The sequence below is a fragment of the Choristoneura fumiferana genome, chromosome 11, assembly GCF_025370935.1.
Source record: "Choristoneura fumiferana chromosome 11, NRCan_CFum_1, whole genome shotgun sequence".
In the NCBI taxonomy this organism is placed as follows: domain Eukaryota; kingdom Metazoa; phylum Arthropoda; class Insecta; order Lepidoptera; family Tortricidae; genus Choristoneura; species Choristoneura fumiferana.
The window spans coordinates 3,695,906-3,714,919 of NC_133482.1; the positions used below are offsets into that span (position 1 = coordinate 3,695,906).

The window sequence follows — 19,014 nt, forward strand, 5'->3', positions numbered from 1 at the left end:
TAACCTGTGTTTTGGACAATATGGTATCTAAGAAGTTATAATATAACTCGAGCATTTTAACGTGGCATGACAATATCTTAAAACATAATACTTAGTTGTTACTTAAACTAATAATTAAATTACTATAAAAAAAATTATACATTAGATGTCTCGTGATGAAATTCCTGGATTTGAAGGCAATGAATCACTTAGTACTATTTAAATATCTAGTAATTTTGAGGCATGACTAGAATAAATAGAATTACAACAAACTTCGTAGGGAATTAAAAACTAGGAATTTTACGTCAATTTGCTACGTAATTTCGGGCTTGATTTTCTAAATTTGTTTCTCTTTGTGCTTCTTTCGCATAAAATATTTATGATATTCTTCACGTTTTATGAATTAATTTTATTTGAACATTAGGTACAATTAAATTATGTGGGCTTATGTTTTTAATATTATAATGTATATTTCAACTTGATCATTTCGCAACTAACGTTAGGCAACCTGTTTCATTTCGCAACTTTTCAATTCGCAAACTATAAAATTTCAGGATTTTTTTCAGGGCCATCGTGTAGAACCCTTTAGGTTAGGTTAGGTTAGTTTTATAAAAATCCAGAAATATTTACAGTTTCAGATATATTAAACAGTTGGGAAATGAAAAGTTGCGCAATGAATCAGGTTGCCAAATGTTTTTCGACAAAACATTAGTAAACCCAACTTGATACTTAAACGCGTTTTCGGGAAAAAGAATCTCCACGAGCAGCAACTCAGACAACTAAGTAATCATATTAGGGTTTCTTTTATCCATTTGGAATAAAAATGTTAAGAATACGAAACTTCTCTTTGTCCAACTGAGCACCTTCTTCATCTAACCTCGTGCCTACATCCTTCCTTTGGGAAGGACATAAGAAATAATTATAATTCGACACTGATGGCATTTGTAAAGTACATAGTGAAAAACTAGTAGGAAAAGCCAGAGATTTTTTCCTCTATTTTTCCTGAACATCAAGCTCTAAACAATATAATTTGAAAGTTTTAAAAAGATATTCCAAAAAAGTACCTTTGGTAGGCAGGAGGCTAAACCAGTTTAAAAAACCGGCCAAGAGCGTGTCGGACACGCCCAAGATAGGGTTCCGTAGCCATTACGAAAAAAATCAAGTAATATTATCTGTAATTACATCTGTACTCCAAATTTCATTGATATAAATCTTTTAGTTTTCGAGTAAAATGCCTGTGACATACGGACGGCGGACAGACAGACGGACTTGACGAAACTATAAGGGTTCCGTTTTTGCCATTTTGGCTCCGGAACCCTAAAAAGTCTTAGCTTCAAACGAAAAACTACTCATGTGCTAATAAAACCTATCAAGGTCTGAATCGGTTTTACAAATAAGATTCTTTAGAAACCCTCGCCACGCACTACCTTGGCCGAGCACTCGACCACTCAATAACACTCCCCAGCTCGAACGAAATACAACAAGCGAAGATCAATCGCAATTCTTCAATCAAGAGCTTCTCTGTGAAGACGAAGCTTCACGTCTCAGTCATATCGTGCCGTTATCCCTATAATTCACGTGTGAAACCTGCAGAATAGGTTCGTTAAGAGCAAAGGGCTCTTACGTATTGTGCCCGCGTCAGGCTGGACGTGTAGTGCCCGCCAAAATGGTAATGAGGCATTGGCAATGTTGGCATGTGAAAATTGAGACGCTAATTTCGTGGGATTATGATGAGACTTTGGAAATTTGGTGATGGTCGTCTTTGAATCTAATGTTATTACATACATACAGTATTATAGTATACCTGAGTAGCGGCCATTTTGGCTGGTTGGAATAGGCACATGTGTATATTAAGCCAGTGTTTTTGACGACCTGACTACGAAGCTTAAGGTCCCGGGTTCGAATCCTGGCCGGGGCAGATATTTGTATGAATTATACGAATGTTTGTTCTCGGGTCTTGGATGTTTAATATGTATTTAAGTAGATAGTAGTTGTATTTTTTTTTAAATTGTATACTTTTGTGTTATAATAACTCTGTGCTTTTCTGTTATGAAATAAACATGTATCGTAACAAAGAAAATAAAAATCATTTAAGTATGTATTTATCTATATAAGTATGTTTATCCATTGCCTAGTGTCCATAGGACAAGCTTTGCTTTGTTTGGGACAAGGTCAATTGGTGTCAAGTGTCCCATGATATTTATATTTATATGTATCTGTTATGCCAGCTACTAAACTATTCTTATTTATTGGTCGAAAATAATAGTGATATTGATATACAATAAGAGCCGGGAGCTTTCACGGCATTTGTGATACCTACCTAAATGATATTGATAATGATATTATCGTAAAATAATAATCGCAATATCTTTTATAAGGACACTAATGGAACACTTATTAGCACTACTACGAGTGCAGACTTTGAATATTAAATTGAATTATTAAATTAGAAGTTGTTAACTATTCATTGTTTTCATTGCATAATCCACATTTATGTCTTTTTCAAATTTTCGACTGCTCAAATTTAATTGGAAGAGATCGCTCGTTAACGATAAAACCGTCTATTGTTGACCTCTACTTTTAATCTTTTTGAACATGTTGTGTATCGATATATCGATATTGAATGTCGGAAGTCGATAAGTGAGAACTCACTATGACAGATCAAAAATGCCGTAAAAATTCAGGGCTCTGACAATAACAAGTGGGTGGTATTTTTAAAAGTTTGGTAGACGGAGACGTCGTCATCTCATTTTAGCCTATACGTACCATTGCCGGGTACAAGCTTCCTCTCAAAATGAGAGGGCTTGAGCCGTAGTTCACACGCGGGCACGTCCCACATTTTGTAAAATTATCCTTTTGTCAAACGTAGCTCGATGAAATAATTGAATCCCATAATAAAGACCTTTGTGCACGGACGTAAATCATTTTTTTTGTATACAGGGTTTCAAAAACAAAGTTTAAAAGGCTTTTATGTTTCTGAGGGCAACGGTTTGAACTAAAACACCGGAAAAATCAAGCCCAAGCGTCTCAAACACTTCCATTCAAAGCGAATCCCACGTAGCACCCGAACACGCACTTCACTATTTATATTCCTCTCGTATTCAGAAATCCGTACATCTGAAATCACGTTTCTGACAGAGAAAATATGAAAACAGCTCTCAATATTTTATTCGGCACAGCAGGGCTACTACGAAACTCGAAACTCGAAGTTCGTGTCGTGCGGCCCCTGACACTTATACTATTTAATACGAGAGCGAGAGGGACGGTACGATACGAACTTCGAGTTTCGTAGTAGCCCTGCAGACCTTTCTAAGAGGTGTCTAACGCCTGTTGACCCCGAGACCTTGGCGCCTTAGAAACGGCGGACGCATGCAAAATAACTATTGCGCATGAGATATCTCCATCGAAGAAGCCTGCAATTATATTGGAATTGTTAAATTATGTTATTTGTGTTTAGAACCGTTAAGGCTGTCAACGAGTTTGGATAATTTGAATTATAAAATAGGTACTGTATCTTCGTTAGCATTTTTAGGGTTCCGGAGCCAAAATGGCAAAAACGGAACCCTTATAGTTTCGCCATGTCTGTCTGTCTGTCTGTCCGTCCGTCCGCGGCTTTGCTTAAGGACTATCAATGCTAGAAAGCTGTAATTTTGCACGAATATGTATATAAACTATGCCGACAAGTAGGGTACCTCCCATAGACGTAAAGTGGGGGTGATTTTTTTTTTCTCATCCAAACTTGTAGTGTGGGGTATTGTTGGATAGGTCTTTCAAAATCATTAGGGGGTTGCTATAACGATTTTTCGATTCAGTGATTTGTTTGCAAAATATTCAACTTTAAAGTGCAAATTTTCATTAAAATCGACGCCCCCCCCCCCTCTAAAATCTAAACCGGTGGGTGGAAATTTTGAAAAAATTCAGAATGGTAGTAAGTTTATCAAACTTTCAAGGAAAACTATAACGGCTAAGTTTTCTCGAGAATTATTAGTAATTTAAGAGTAAATAGCAGCCTAAGGTACAAAATATACCTAAACTTGGAAGATTCCGTATAAAATACGAAATTCTTAGAAAAATATTACTTATTTTTTTCGTAATGGCTAGGGAACCCTATTTTGGGCGTGTCCGACACGCTCTTGGCCGGTTTTTTTTTAGAATAATATTATTACATCAGCTTATTCTCGCAGCTTCGCCGATAAAAAGAGTCTATTTTCCCGTTCCGTAAGAATTATGATACTAAAGATATGTCTGTCAAATTTAGACGTATCATACCAAACCATCTACTGTTGTGCTCTAGGGTGGACTATACAGAGTGGTTCATTTAGATCGGTCAGTATGGGAAAGTCTGAAAAATAATATCCTGTCATCGATTTTAGTAACAAGAAAAACTGCATTCATACATTTACAAAAAACTTGCACTCAGTCCGGGAATCGAACCCGGACGTTTTGAAAAATAAAACTTACATTATCAAAAATATGTAATACAATGCATTTTATTCATTCTAGATATCGTATTTCATAGTTACATTTATTGCTTATGACCTACACTACCGATATCCAAATAGTAATTATGTAAGTTTTATTTTTCAAAACGACCGGGTTTGATTCCCGAACTGAATAGGTACATGTTTTTTTTTATATGTATGAATGTATATATAAGTATATATATATATATATATATATATCGTATCTTATTGTTGTAGGTACGTTTACTCCTACTCAGGCTTATATACTTGTATTATTAAGGGAGTTCTGTTATTGGCCTTAAGATTCATTCTGTAAACTAGAATAAACATAATTGTAACGCTGTTGAACACCTCAATAAATAAATAAATAAATAAATGCAATTTTTGTTGTGACTAAAATCGATAGCATAATTCCTAGGAACAGATCTTCGTATGTCCTATAGTTTCAGACTTTCCCATACTGACCGATCTAAATGAGCTACTCTGTATAATATGCTACTTTAAGCTTTTAGCTCCAGTGGTTTAGGCTGTACGTTGTCTACTTGTGAGTCGGTTTCAATACTAACTACTTTGTACAAGATCTGTAAAATAATGGTAAGCAAGTAGACATAATTCTAGTAATATTAAGAACCGGCCAGGCCATCCGCAGTGGAAGGTTCCGTACTAACATGCGACAAATAGTAAATATGTATCCATATTTAAATTTTTGCTAGATAGAGATAAACGAAATCTTCGTAGACGAAGTCACGGGAAACATCTTTTTTATGAAGCGTTATTTTACTGATTATGAGTTACAGAGAGTTTCACGTCCTGTTTAACATATCAACATACCTAAAACAGTAATTTTAACCTTCAACAAGCGCGAATCAAATCATCTTCACGGTAAAAAAAGATGAACTTTAAACTTTCCAAATCAAAACGTAAAGAGAGCATCGTGATTGTAACGAAATACCAGTGCACGCCTAGAAACCCGTCCATCCAATTGGGAGCGATAAAAAATAAATTAAAATAAACCGTATAACGTTAGCTCCGATGATATCGGTACGAGTTCCGCACCCATTGTACTTTCAGAAGTGGAAGGAGATAATTGCGGTGGCTTTGTTAAACAAAATGAGGTGTTAGCTCTTCTATTGATTAATAAGTAGTTTGATTCTAAAGCAGCATCGATACGTCTTACGTCAGACACGAAATTGGTTCGCCTGAAGGCTGTCTGCCCGGACCAGTTTTTCTATCAATTGCATTCTAATACGTCTTTATTTTTGTTACAGATAAAATAGAAGAAAACTGCGTATGGCCGAAAGGTACGATAGTCCAATTAATGCGTCGCCGTACGCTTTTTGGACGAAAAGAAATGTGTGGAGCAACTACAGCAGTAGAAGGAACCGTGAAACACGTAATGAAGTAAACAAAAGAACTGACAAGAAAAACCATGACAATGATTGGAGTGAAGTTAACTCTAGAACTAAGCCGCTTAGTGATAATGTTATAGCGACTAAATTAGAAAACAATGCAATCGTCAATGAAGATGAAGAAATCAGAAAAAACGTATGGAGCGACGTCGACGACGAACTTTACATAGCCAAGTTGATTGATTTAAGGACTTCACATGAAGTGAAGCGTGAAATACGTGATATTAGTGCATATTTAAGTGACGATATCAGTGAGAAGGTTGTGAATAGTGATAAGTTAGAATACGCGATGTGGGATTTAGAACCCACGGATCTGACGGAGTGTGACTGCATGGGACCTCCTCCAGAATTCCTGCTACCGCCGCCGCCACGGCCCCCTTTCTTACAAACGGATTACTATTGTGGTGACGACCCTATACCTGATTTGGAGACCTGCGACACAGAACCAGTAAGTATTAGAATACCCTTATTCTTAAAAACACTTGACATTTTGCCTGTCTCTATCTGTCACGTTGGCTTTTGTACTTGCCAGATAAAGACAAAATTTATTAATTAGTTAAAAAAAGACCCCGTCCATTAGAGGATATTTGGCAAGCGTCTATTGTAAGTGCCAATATTTTGCCTTACGACTTAGATTTAACCTTAATTTTATATCACCTAGATCCAGCATAAATCCCTACGAAAGTTGTAAGCATCAGAATTAAAGAAATTACTCTTATTTATTATTATCAGTATTCACACCGTTATCGTTTGTTAATGAAATAAGCAACAACGTAAACAAATAGACGGTTTAATTATTTCGTTTTCTTAAGTACTTAGTTCCTGAAAGTATGTTAATATTACGTCTCTTACCTTGTTAATTGTAGTTAAGCTACGAGGACCGTAAACATTCAGCGGATCTTTAACTACCCGTTCAAAGTTATGAACTAAATTGCAGTCAGTTTTAAGCAACATTATCCAAACCACAGAATGTCTTAAACTCACCCAAAACCAATTTACAATTATACATTGAAAAAGTTATTGCTTGTCAGTATGGTAAAAGTAGTGTTTCTCATGACGTCATCAGCACAGAAATTGACAATCGTTAGATTGCCCGCACTCAGAGACGTCTCAATGAACTAATATAAATATAACATAGACACATTTTAACATCGACCTGACCTGGGACGACCTGAGCGCTTTTCAGCTCGATTGGCAGGTGCATGCCCAAGACAGGGAAGAGTGGCGGAGAAAAGGGGAGGCCTTTGCCCAGCAGTGGGATTTTAACATGACACAAATAGCACAATCATTAACTATTTTTTTGGAATAGCCAAATTTAAAATCATACTTAATTATTATGTAGGTATTTTGAACTTTATTTTTAAACAACAATAACTAAGGTTAACAATTAGGCTGCGTTTCCACCAGAGATGTGTGAGGATGAGTTGCGAGAATTGTGTTTCTCATTTATCTATCCTTGCTCCGCTCGTCTACTAGTGGAAACCCAGTAGAGCTGCGCTGAGCGAGGATAGATAAATGAAGCGTTTCTATTTATTCATATCGTACAAACATTCCTCGCGTCGCATTCTCGCACATCTTTGGTGGAAGGCAGCCTTAGGCTGCACAGATCCTAAGCCTATGTTTTTTTTAAAAGAGTAACGGAGTCATGCCGATCGATCGTTTATTTACTTAATAATTTTAGTAATTATTATACAAAAATCTATGATTCTTTTACACAAGTTATTTAGCTGCACCGGGCGACATTTTGAACCCGCATCTCTTGTACGCTAATTGTGCTCCAACTGCACCAAGGATACGGATAAGTTTCATTGAACGGATAAAAACAAGTGACATTTCAAAAGAGACAGTTCAATGGTTTGAATAGCGCACTTCTTCTCTATTAACATCATATCTTTTTGACATATTTGGCAAATCTAAAAAGGCACACTGAACGACAGTATCTCATACATAAAGGTTTCACTTGATGTCCGAAATGTTATCTTCAACATGTAAACGCACTCCGTCACGAGTGTTCACCACAAATGGTGACGAATAAACATCGCTTATCGTCGGTAAATATTTGACATATGCGGGCCTTAATGAAGGCATGCGACAATAGCCATTTATCTCACGATCTTTACAACTTTTTACCGTGTACTCGTTTGTTTGAGCTTTGACGCCGAGTCACAATGCGACTCTATAGTCACATCAACATTGACGTCATGGGTGAACATACCCTGAACTATAATCTAAAATTTTAGTATGTAGGCTACCATTGCCTGTGACTTTTAAGCGCTCCACTGCTGGGCATAGAAGTCCTTTCAAAATGAGATAGTGCGGGGTCAGTGCGGATTAAAAACTTTGCACACACGATCGAGTTGCTTTGCAGTAGGTACAGTTTTCCTCGCTGTTTTTCTTCACCATCAAGCTCGTCGTAAATTTCAAATGTGATTTCGTTCATAAATTCCAAGTAACTTTTTTCTATGTTATCGCCTTAATTTATAATTATATTATCTAATTATAGCCACCAGACAAATTTACGGCATTTTTTGCTTGATCTTTCTAACATTTTCAAATTTGTGCCGAACGTTTAATACACCGGTCCGAACCGCGCTTGTCGGGTTTTCTTTGACTAAGAAAATATGAAATTCCTCACTCCATCCCGAGATTAGCCAGATTAACGCAAACTGACACTTCCTTTTCCGTATCACTGTTTGTCTTGCTTGTAAAACCTACAGCGGATGAACTTAACGGTTTACCATAGTTTCGTAATGTTGCATTGATAGCAAGGGCCAGCATCCATTGCTGAAGCGAAGCTAATTTTATTCTACTTTCTTTAAGTTATACCAGGGATGAGGAAATAGATTTAGAGATGGGCCATATACAATATTTACAACATTTCCGCGGGCTAAGGAGCATTCATTGAATAAACTTTATTTAAGTAATCAAGTAACAACAAAAATAAATCATGTAGGTATCTATAAAAAATATTGTTTTGATATACTGGGTCAGTGTGAAAGTTAAAATTTTGACTGTTCATTAATTAAAGCGTCGAAATTAGGCTCCAAGTTATTTGAAGTAACTGGTAAAACACACTCGATATGACGAGATGAATTTAGATGACGGGTTTTGATCGCGGGCCGGACCTGGCCCGCGGGCCGCTATTTCTCCATCCCTGAGTTATACTTAGGCGCGTATAGACGAATTGATCCCAAGATACAGACTCAGCCCAGTTTGGGATTTAATGATTGTTTGTAATCTCCTGGTGTTATTAAACATTTTTTATTTTATTTTTTCATTTTGATTCTAGAATATAGATGACCAGACAGGCTATTAGTTAGGAAACCTGACTATGAAGCTTGAGGTTCCGGGTTCGATTTCCGGTCGGGGCAAATTTTATGTTTTTTTTTTCTTTATTCTACTGGATGGCAAACGAGCAAGTGGGTCTCCTGATGGTAAGAGATCACCACCGCCCATAAGCATCTGCAACACCAGGGGTATTGCAGATGCGTTGCCAACCTAGAGGCCTAAGATGGGATACCTCAAGTGCCAGTCATTTCACCGGCTGTCTTACATGACAAATACGAATGTTTGTTCTCTTGTCTTAGGTGTTTACAATATGTATTTGGGCCATTCTACTTTTAAGTAGCCATTAATCTTTTGTGAAATATAAGGCATAGGTACCTGGTGATTTTTTTCAAGTGTAAATAACTTAAATAAAAACTGAAATAACTAAATTTAATCTTTTAAAACAAGAAAACATTAAATTTCAAGAAATTTTGTGGAAAAATTGGTAACTCAGCGGTAAATACACCAATTTCTATACAAAATGGCGGGGACATGCATGTCCACTGCGTTACTTTATAGATAATAATGATTACTTTTTATATGTAGTGATAATTTTAAATGTAAGCTTAATTATGTGCATATTTAAATGATTAATGATAAAACCAAGCACTTTACCGTTTTTGTAAAATAAAAATTTGAAGAGCACATTACAAAAAATTACTAGTCAAAGAAAAGTAGAATGGCCCATTTAAATATGTTCTTACGTTACTTTGTTTGTACTAATAACAAAAGTTATGCCTACTTTGGGACTAAGGTTACTCATATCGTTCGAACACTAGTTTGTCTCCAAATCTTTTCCTTTAACCCTTTCATCATCATCACTAGGCATTACACATTTGCTTAATGTTTTATTGATCTTGGATTAATAACAACAACGCAGAATGTGCTTTTTTTTCTTTTTAGTGATACATTTTGCCCCCAAAGTATCCCTGTCTTGTGTCACAGGTGAGGATATTATTTAGCAATACACTAGCGTCTTACTGGACGCAGCACCTATCACACACGCTTTCTCTTTACATTTTGTATTTGTCCATCGCTAAAGCATGTTTGCCGGAACACTCGGTATTTCCACATTTAACATAGTTCTGCTAATTCTGACTAAGATGACTTGGACTATTATTTGCGTTTGCATTGACTCACAGTAATTCACTACATATGTCACTGAAGTTGGTTCAGCTCCTTTTTCCTCCTCACAAGAGCTATCCTAATCTTGAAGACTGCTGGCCGAATAAGAGAACTTAAGCTTTTTTTTAATTCGACTGGATGGTAAACGAGCAAGTGGGTCTTCTGATGCTAAGAGATCACAACCGCTTATAGACACCTGCAACACCAGGGGGATTGCAGATGCGTTGCCAACCTAGAGGCCTAAGATGGGATACCTCAAGTGCCAGTAATTTCACCGGCTGTCTTACTCTCCACGCCGAAACACAACAGTGCAAGCACTGCTGCTTCACGGCAGGATTAGCGAGCAAGATGGTGGTAGCAATCCGGGCGGACCTTGCACAAGGTCTTACCACCTACTTTTTGAAATCCCTTTTTAGGGTTCCGGAGCCAAAATGGCAAAAACGGAACCCTTATAGTTTCGCCATGTCATGTCTGTCTGTCTGTCCGTCCGCGGCTTTGCTCAGAGACTATCATTGCTAGAAAGCTGTAATTTTGCACGAATATATATGTAAACAATTCCAACAAAATAGTACAATAAAAAATTAAAAAAAAAATTAGGGTCCCTCTCCCATAGACGTAAGGTGGGGGTGTTTTTTTTTTCTCATCCAACCCTATAGTGTGTATCGTTGGATAGGTCTTTTAAAACCATTAGGGGTTTCCTATAACAATTTTTCGGTTCAGTGATTTGTTTGCGAAATATTCAACTTTAAAGTGCAAAATTTACATTAAAATCTAGCGTCCCTCTAAAATCTAAACCGGTGGGTGGAAATATATGAAAAAAGTCAGGATGGTAGTAAGTATATCAAACTTACAAGGAAAACTATAACGGCTAAGTTTGCTTGAGAATTATTAGTATAAGAGTATAGAGCAACCTAGGGTATAAAATAGAATATATTTATTTACATTGTTTATTATGAATGCATGTTATTATTCCCCAAATAAAATGCCTTCTTACGTCTCTCCCACTGCCAAGCCTTTTTTAATAATAATGCTACGAGTATATTTGTGGAACGTAACCTTTGACTTTTCATGCCATTTCACTTTCTGTGATAGGTTTATTGAAACGGCATAAGTATGTTTAAAGAGTATTATAATATAATGTAGAAGTGTGTATTTATGTAAATATGGTACGTTAAATTTTTAATAATTATAACGTACGTTATATTATGTTGCGACCGCTGTGTGTGAGCTGAATCATTTGGAAATCAAAGTAATTAAAAAAGATAAACCCTATTAATATACAATTTAAAAGCGCAGCTTTTGTATTTCTATCTGCTCTAATAAATATGACGAAAATAATATGGGGAGTTTTGGGTGTAGAGATTGATCTCTCAAGTTCTTTTTGGATTAAGTAATTCAGTTTAGGTAGATAAATTTTATTTTTTAACTTACGTCAACAAAACTGACCCATGATTGATCACCTGATGAAAAATGCAAATGAAGCCAAAGCTCACTGGTTCATTAAGCCTCTAGTCTTGAAGAGACCTAAGTTGCTAGATTGGTAGTGTGGTTGGTTAGAAGCTAAAGTAGTACCTATAAATATCCTATCTATTTAGGATAGCTGAAGTCAAAAAAAGCTAAGTAAGTATAACAATCTAATTTATGATCATAACCTAACCAAAAAAAAGTTGGGAAACCCCGACTTTGTCACTTCAAAGTTCAACATCTCAAAAATGGCTGAACCGATTTTGATGAAACGTGTCAAAGAACCAACGCTAGAAACCCTGTTTTCAAATAAAAAAAACGCATTCAAATCGGTCTACCCGTTTAAGAGCTACGGTACCATAGGCAGACACACAGACAGACACGTATAGCGGTCAAACTTATAACACCCCTCTTTTTGGGTTGGGGTTAATAAATACAACAGTTACCGAAATGATCAATCAACAAATAAACAGTTAAATTGGTTCAGTACAACCCAAAAAGAGCAGATCATAAATTACTTTACCAACTCTGTATTTATTTTACTAAAACGATGATTAATGTCCACTAACCTCTTTTATTAAACGCGAACCGCTAGTTAAACTGACTTAATTAGATTAAATTTAGATGTAGCCATTTGTTATTGCTAACTGGCCGCAATTTGTGTGTTACCGTGAAATTTGCTGGCCATTAAGCTACCGTTCGTATTCAATGTTACATTTAGTAAAATTTGCTACAAAAATTAAAATAAACATTGGCTTGAAATAGAGCGATTTATGAATCGAACAAAATCGGATTGTTTTGCAGGTGGTAGGACCTTGTGCAAGGTCCGCCCGGATTGCTACCACTATCTTGCTCGCTAGTCCTGCCGTGAAGCAGCAGTGCTTGCACTGTTGTGTTTCGGCGTGGAGAGTAAGACAGCCGGTGAAATTACTGGCACTTGAGGTATCCCATCTTTGGCTTCTAGGTTGGCAACGCATCTGCGATACCCCTGGTGCTGCAGATGTTTATGGGCGGTGGTTATCTCTTACCACCAGGAGACCCACTTGCTCGTTTGCCATCCAGTCGAAAAAAAAAAGAACATCGGAAATCTTAGTAGTAAGATTCACTTCACAAAGTTTTATTTCAACTTTATACAGTCCTTTTTGAGTCTCTGTTTTTAATAAAAGACCTAAAAATATGACAAGCAAAGACCGCATTGGTCGTGGAAAAATGTTGAATTGTCTGTTTTTAATTTTTGCCAAGCGTTTATTTAACTTGGCGTATTACTGTGGCTCAAATTTCTTAAGTATAATTTAACTCGCTTCCAGTACTTGGATTAACTTGAAATTTGGTTATTTCTGGTCATTGGTTGTGTATTGGTTGGTTTTGACATATAATGGGGCTCTAGGATCTGGGACGATGTGAGTCCACCTCTGTGGGTACATAGATACCATCTGTAATGTGTGTGTGCATGTTTGTTACAACTTCACGCTATAACGGCTGGACTGATTTGCATGAAATTTGATATGTTATTATGGACATCCAAAATAACGTATGATATACTTTTTATCCCGATATTCTCACTGCTAGGATCAGACCACAAATTTGTCAAAATTTTTGGGGATTCTTATTAGAATAAATCCCGGAATTCGATTCACTGTCGGACCTAATGAAATACGCTCGCAAAGCCGCGTGTAAAAACTAGTATCATTATAAGAATGTGCACAATCCACGTTCAATGACTCAGCGATCACTTAAGCGCCGTGTGTGGTGCCCGTATAATTTGTTCCTCATCGGACGCCATTTTGCGGTTTCCCAAATACCTAGAACCCGTTTCACGGTTGCTAACTAGATTGAGACATAAATGGGGGGTAATTAATTGACTCCTCTTCACGGACACCTTGGGTCTATAAGGAAACACTGTAGGTGTTCTTTAATACAGCTTAAAATATAACAGAGTGTCCATTTAAGACTTTTTTTTTTACAATGCACTAACTTAAAGACCTGTTATATGTATATTTCAGTGGCAGGTGTTATTGTCAATAACAATATTATTAGGCGCCAAAGAAACATTTATTTTATCATGGGACACTTGACATCAATTGACCTAGTCCCAAACTAAGCAAAGCTTGTACTATGGAAACTAGGCAACGGATAAACATACTTATATTATATAGATAATAAATACATACTTTAAAATATATTAAATATCTGCCCCGACCGAGAATCTCGAAAACGAGTAGGCTGTCAAAAACACTGCTGCTTCACGTTAGGATTAGCAAGCAAGATGGTGGTAGCAATCCGGGCGGACCTTGCACAAGGTCCTACCACGTATAATTTTATTTAAGAACACCTACCTAACATTTGTATAGTGTAGTTTAATTGTTTTCTAGTCTTGATTGTTTTACTAGCGTGACAATTGACCTTGTTTGTCACTTTTAACATGATCTAAAGTGGGGAGTTTAAATAATACTTTTGTTTCTTTTTATACTCTCTTCAGAATAATGTCAATTTGATGTTATGAAAATGTTCACTTGCTTTATGTGTGGAGCAGACAAGATTTGGTATGAACTGACCAAGCTGTTTTAAGTTGTTGATTCGTCACACTTTCGCAGAACAATCGGGTGGTCCAATAAAATACAAGAATCGATAACAGCGTAAGTTAATAAAAACATTTTAACACGTTGTGTTCTCGCTGTTGCATTTTTATGTTGTTTTTATTACAGCGTTGTTAACCTCTGGATATTCTTGAAATGATGTTTCACGTAATTTTTGTGACTTTTACAAGCTATTATTTAACTTGCAATGTAATATATAAAATTCTCGGGTCAAAAATGTTTGTGACGAAACTCCTTCAAAACCGCTTGACCGATTCTTATGAAATTTTAGTGCAGGTACCTATATTCAGTAGGTCTGAAAATAAGATGTAAACTATTTTTCATACTTTTACGCGGAGGGAGTCGCGGGCAACAGCTAGTATTGGTATAAAAGTCGACTTTAAATCGCGCTTGTGTTTTATAAAGGTACTTCAAGCAATGGGATTGAAGTAGAATTTATAACAGATAAAAAACTTATACAGGTATAAGTCTACACATTTTTTTACATAAAGTTTGGTATTGTAATAACTGAACAAACTTACTTGAAATATATTTATGAGGTAATTTTGTATGTAGGCCAAATTTTGCGCCGGTGAATAGATATATTATTATCGTCGCTCGGGACTCGTCGCTTTTCTTCGTTTTACTGAACATTCATAATATGAAAAAGAAATTGTTAACTGATCTTCCGTGTAATCTTTAATTGTAAAAACTAAGTAAACAAATGAATAACTAAATTAATTGTAAAATAGTAAATAACCCATCCCCAAAATAAATTAAATGTAAAGTATTTAAACGAGACAAATAAACAACCGTTAACAATCACGCAATTAATTTGGATCCTAATTAACAAAATATTTAAACTGGCTGATGAATTTGAATTGTCGTTCAACGTTATTATGTTTTCGAAGTTAAATCAATGTTAATATTTTACTGGGCGCAAACTCAATGATAAGTTATTTAAGTTTATACTTTGACAAGGATTTAAGATAGAGAAAGGGCTTGAAGGAAGCAAGAGTGCAAAAGTGAGCACTGCATTCGGCATCATAAATCAGCCTTAGGACGTCAACTTGGACTTAGGCCTCCAGCTCCAGTTGCTTCGATTGGAAGCGGTCCACATTAACCATGAACCTGTGGCTTAAACCAGTTCATACGTTAATATCGTTGGTGAACGTCCTACGCTACGCTTGCCGATCCGCGGTCTCCATTCGTGAACTTTTCGGCCCAAACGGCCGGTTCTCCGTGCTATATGGCCTTTCCATTGCCACTTCATTGAGCTTATTCGCTTGGCTATGTCGGTGGCCCTCGTTCTTACTTACGCATATCCTCATTTCTGATTCGAAGAAGATACTAGTTGGGAAAAAAATCGTTTGGTCTGGTTTTAGAGTTCCGTACCATAAGAGGAAAAACCGAACTTTTATTTGTACGATCACGCAGGCGTCTGTCTGTTTATCCGTCTATAACAGCTGATTTTTGCGAAACTACACACACATACACACAACACATAAAATAGGCACCTAAAGGCCAAAGACGGGCGTCTAACGTATAAAAAATATTGAATAAATTAGCGAAAAAAATTGACCCCATGACACCTCTGAGACTATTTTCAACATTATTCTGATGCTTATAAATACGAGTATACACCAATTCACTCAAAACTCTTCTTTATAATGGCCTAAAACTTGTTACCTCCCACACATTCGCTTTTCGCCATAGTGGTTGTACCATAAAACAAATTTGGTTTTACCCAAACTTGTATGCTTGTTGACGTTGAAATATTCGACACGGTTATTAACCTGGCCATCTTTTATTTATTACTTTATTTCTTATTTAATTCAGTGTGGACAATTTCAGCTTATGTTATATAGCTTATTATAAGCCCCGATGTAGCTTTCCTGTTTTATACCCCCCGACGCAAATGAGGGATGTTCGCTATGCTTGATAAAAATCGGTTAAGCCGTTTTTGAAATCTTGAACTTTGAAATGACAATGTCGCTTTGGTTTATGTTTACACGTATCTATACCAAATTATGGCTTTCTAGTACGGTACTAAGAGTCTCTAAGCGATGGACATGCCAAAACTATAAGACTTACTTACTCCGCTGGCTCAGCAACCCGAAGCGTGGATCTTCGCCTCCATTACGATTTGACGCTAAGCTCATTCTTGTGCGATCTCCTTCCAGTTTTCTGCGTGTAGGGCAAGGCAATCTTTCTCCACTTCATCTAACCAGCGATACTTTGAGCGACTAACCGGGCGCCTCTCCGTGGGCGGCGCCTGCTAGGTCCTCTTCACTGCTTTGCTAACCGACACCCTTTCCAGGTGCCCGAGCCAACGGAGTCTACAGACTTGATCTTGATATTAGGCTTGGACACTATGTCTTCCAACTCCTAAAACTTAACTATAAGAAAACTATGAGAGCTCGTTGTTAATTCCTCAAAATAGTTTATAAAACATTCAAGAACCGTGCGTTCATGGTCAAGCGCACACTTCAAACCCCCATCGTTCCCCTCCACTAGACGTGTATAAGACCCACGTCTTTGGGCGTCACCGTATCCAACAAACTTTGTTTGTGTATTTGTTCGCTTAATTGTCCAAGATGAGGCTGCAACTTTACCTTATCTAAATGCGCATATCTTTGGACAACTCCATTCCTAATGTTTTTAGGGTTCCGTATTCAAAAGGAACTATTCCTAAGGCTCCGTTGTCTATCTGTTTGCTACGTCTTGTATTTTAGGAACTGTGACAACTAGGCAGAAATATACACTCGACATCTTGAAAGTGACTGTGTGTATAACTATTTCTCTTACTATCTTATTCTACTTCTTCTGCTATGACTTTTTTATTGTAAAGGTTACCTGGATGAGATCGCTCTAAAGCCGCTTAGTGCTTACCTTTGAAAACTTTAAATTGGTACCTATCGCGGTTTTTTTTGCCTACTGCCTTTTATGTTATGGTGTGGTGTTCGATAATTATATTAAAATTGCATTGTATGAGTTGTATAACTACGAAAACTATAAAAAAATGTGTAATCACGTATTGCGTGCGTGTGGTTTGTGTTTGTTATTATTTCACGACAAAACAGCTGGACATATTTTGATAAAATGTGGTAAGTAAATAGCTGGTTCTCGTAAATAATATAAACTGGTATTTAATTCATTATCCGGCATTGAGATTGTACAAATATAAAATCTCGAAGAACTCTCAATTACTGGGTGATCCACTGAGGACACAAAATTATGCAAGGGCTTTATTATGCGAGAATGAAGAATATTATAGATTTCTTAGGAATTATAATCAATTAAATCATCAATGAAATCCCGATGTAGATTATTCCCGAGCGATGCCGCGAGAAAAGTTAGTAACAAAATAAAACGTAAGTAAATAAAATGACACACAAAACCCTGTATAGAAGACACTTTAATGTTTCGATGCTTTTTTTCTCGATTTAAATAATGATAATTTTCCGGTGATGCAAGCCCTTAGTGCTATTTTTTCCGTTCACGTTTTTTTACCTTTACGCATCTGTGCGCCAAATCCGCAAACTGCGTGAGCCAGATAAAAAAAACCCCTTGGTACGCGAGTCGTCTCGGGCTTGACCGGCTTTTTTTCTGTTCCGGTCCTCATGTAGATTAGGACAACTTGACTCGACTTATTTTAAGCCGACGAGTCATTAGCATTGTTTTAAAAACGTATCACATAGATCAGGGGGGTCGAAACTTTCTGATAAATGCCATATCCTGTTCCCCACTCAAATTTCGTAAAACTCTTTTCCTGCTTCGACTGCGAAGTTTTAAGAGCGCCGATAATAATAATTTACCCAAAAGTTCACGCCGTGCGCGGTCCCAAATTAATTAAGGTTTTATTCAATTTTTTTCTCGAAAGAAAGACTTTTTATTAATTAACGGCGGAGCATTGACAAATCGGCTACTGGCCGGAGATAGACAGCTCGATAAACGAAGTCGGGGGCCGTTTTGAATGTAGTTTTTGAATATTTTTTTCCCAATATTGTTGTTTTGGAGATCGTGAGATATGCGATAGATCGTCTGGAGACCGATGACGGATTTCTGTTCTGATAGTGCCACGGTTTGACAAATTGGTGTCCCTTATTCAGGCTTAGCTTAATGCGCATCGGGACATGCGCTTAGATGTTTATCGTGATTATTTATAAAAGCAATGTCGATGAACTTTGCCAGGGCATTGTGAATCTTGACAATTGTTATCTTTGACTGACTTTTTTACTCTTCATAAAGATATACATTGAGTATCTGAATATTCTGATATTTTCATTGATCACTCCCCCAATAATTGATTGTTCACGCGTTACTTTGCGTAGATCCATTTCAACTACTTTATTTAGAACTCTGCAAAACCTGGTTTTAGCTGTATAATTCCGCTGCTGTTCTTTTTTTGGCTTTTAATTTTTGATCAATGTTAAAACAAAATGGCCGTGGTGGCTGAGTATAGCCGTGGTGGCCGAGTGGTCTGACCTATGGCCTCTCAAGCAGAGGATCGTGGGTTCAAACCCTGGCTCACACCTCTGAGTTTTACGAAATTCATGTGCGAAATTACATTTGAAATTTACCACGAGCTTTAAGGTGAAGGAAAACATCGTGAGGAAACCTGCACAGCCTGCGAAGCAATTCAGTGGTGTGTGTGAAGTTCCCAATCCG

General features: G+C 36.9%; 1 protein-coding gene across 1 annotated transcript in view; it reads left to right on the plus strand.

Moving 5' to 3' along the window:
- Window positions 1–19,014, plus strand: part of pxb (putative Hedgehog signaling attenuator pxb) — a 214,062-nt gene that overhangs the window by 157,609 nt on the left and 37,439 nt on the right. Inside the window, exon 3 of the mRNA XM_074094091.1 lies at window positions 5,711–6,299. Coding sequence (XP_073950192.1) covers window positions 5,733–6,299 — 567 coding nt within the window. The 5' untranslated portion in view covers window positions 5,711–5,732. The remainder of the gene's footprint in view (window positions 1–5,710; window positions 6,300–19,014) is intronic.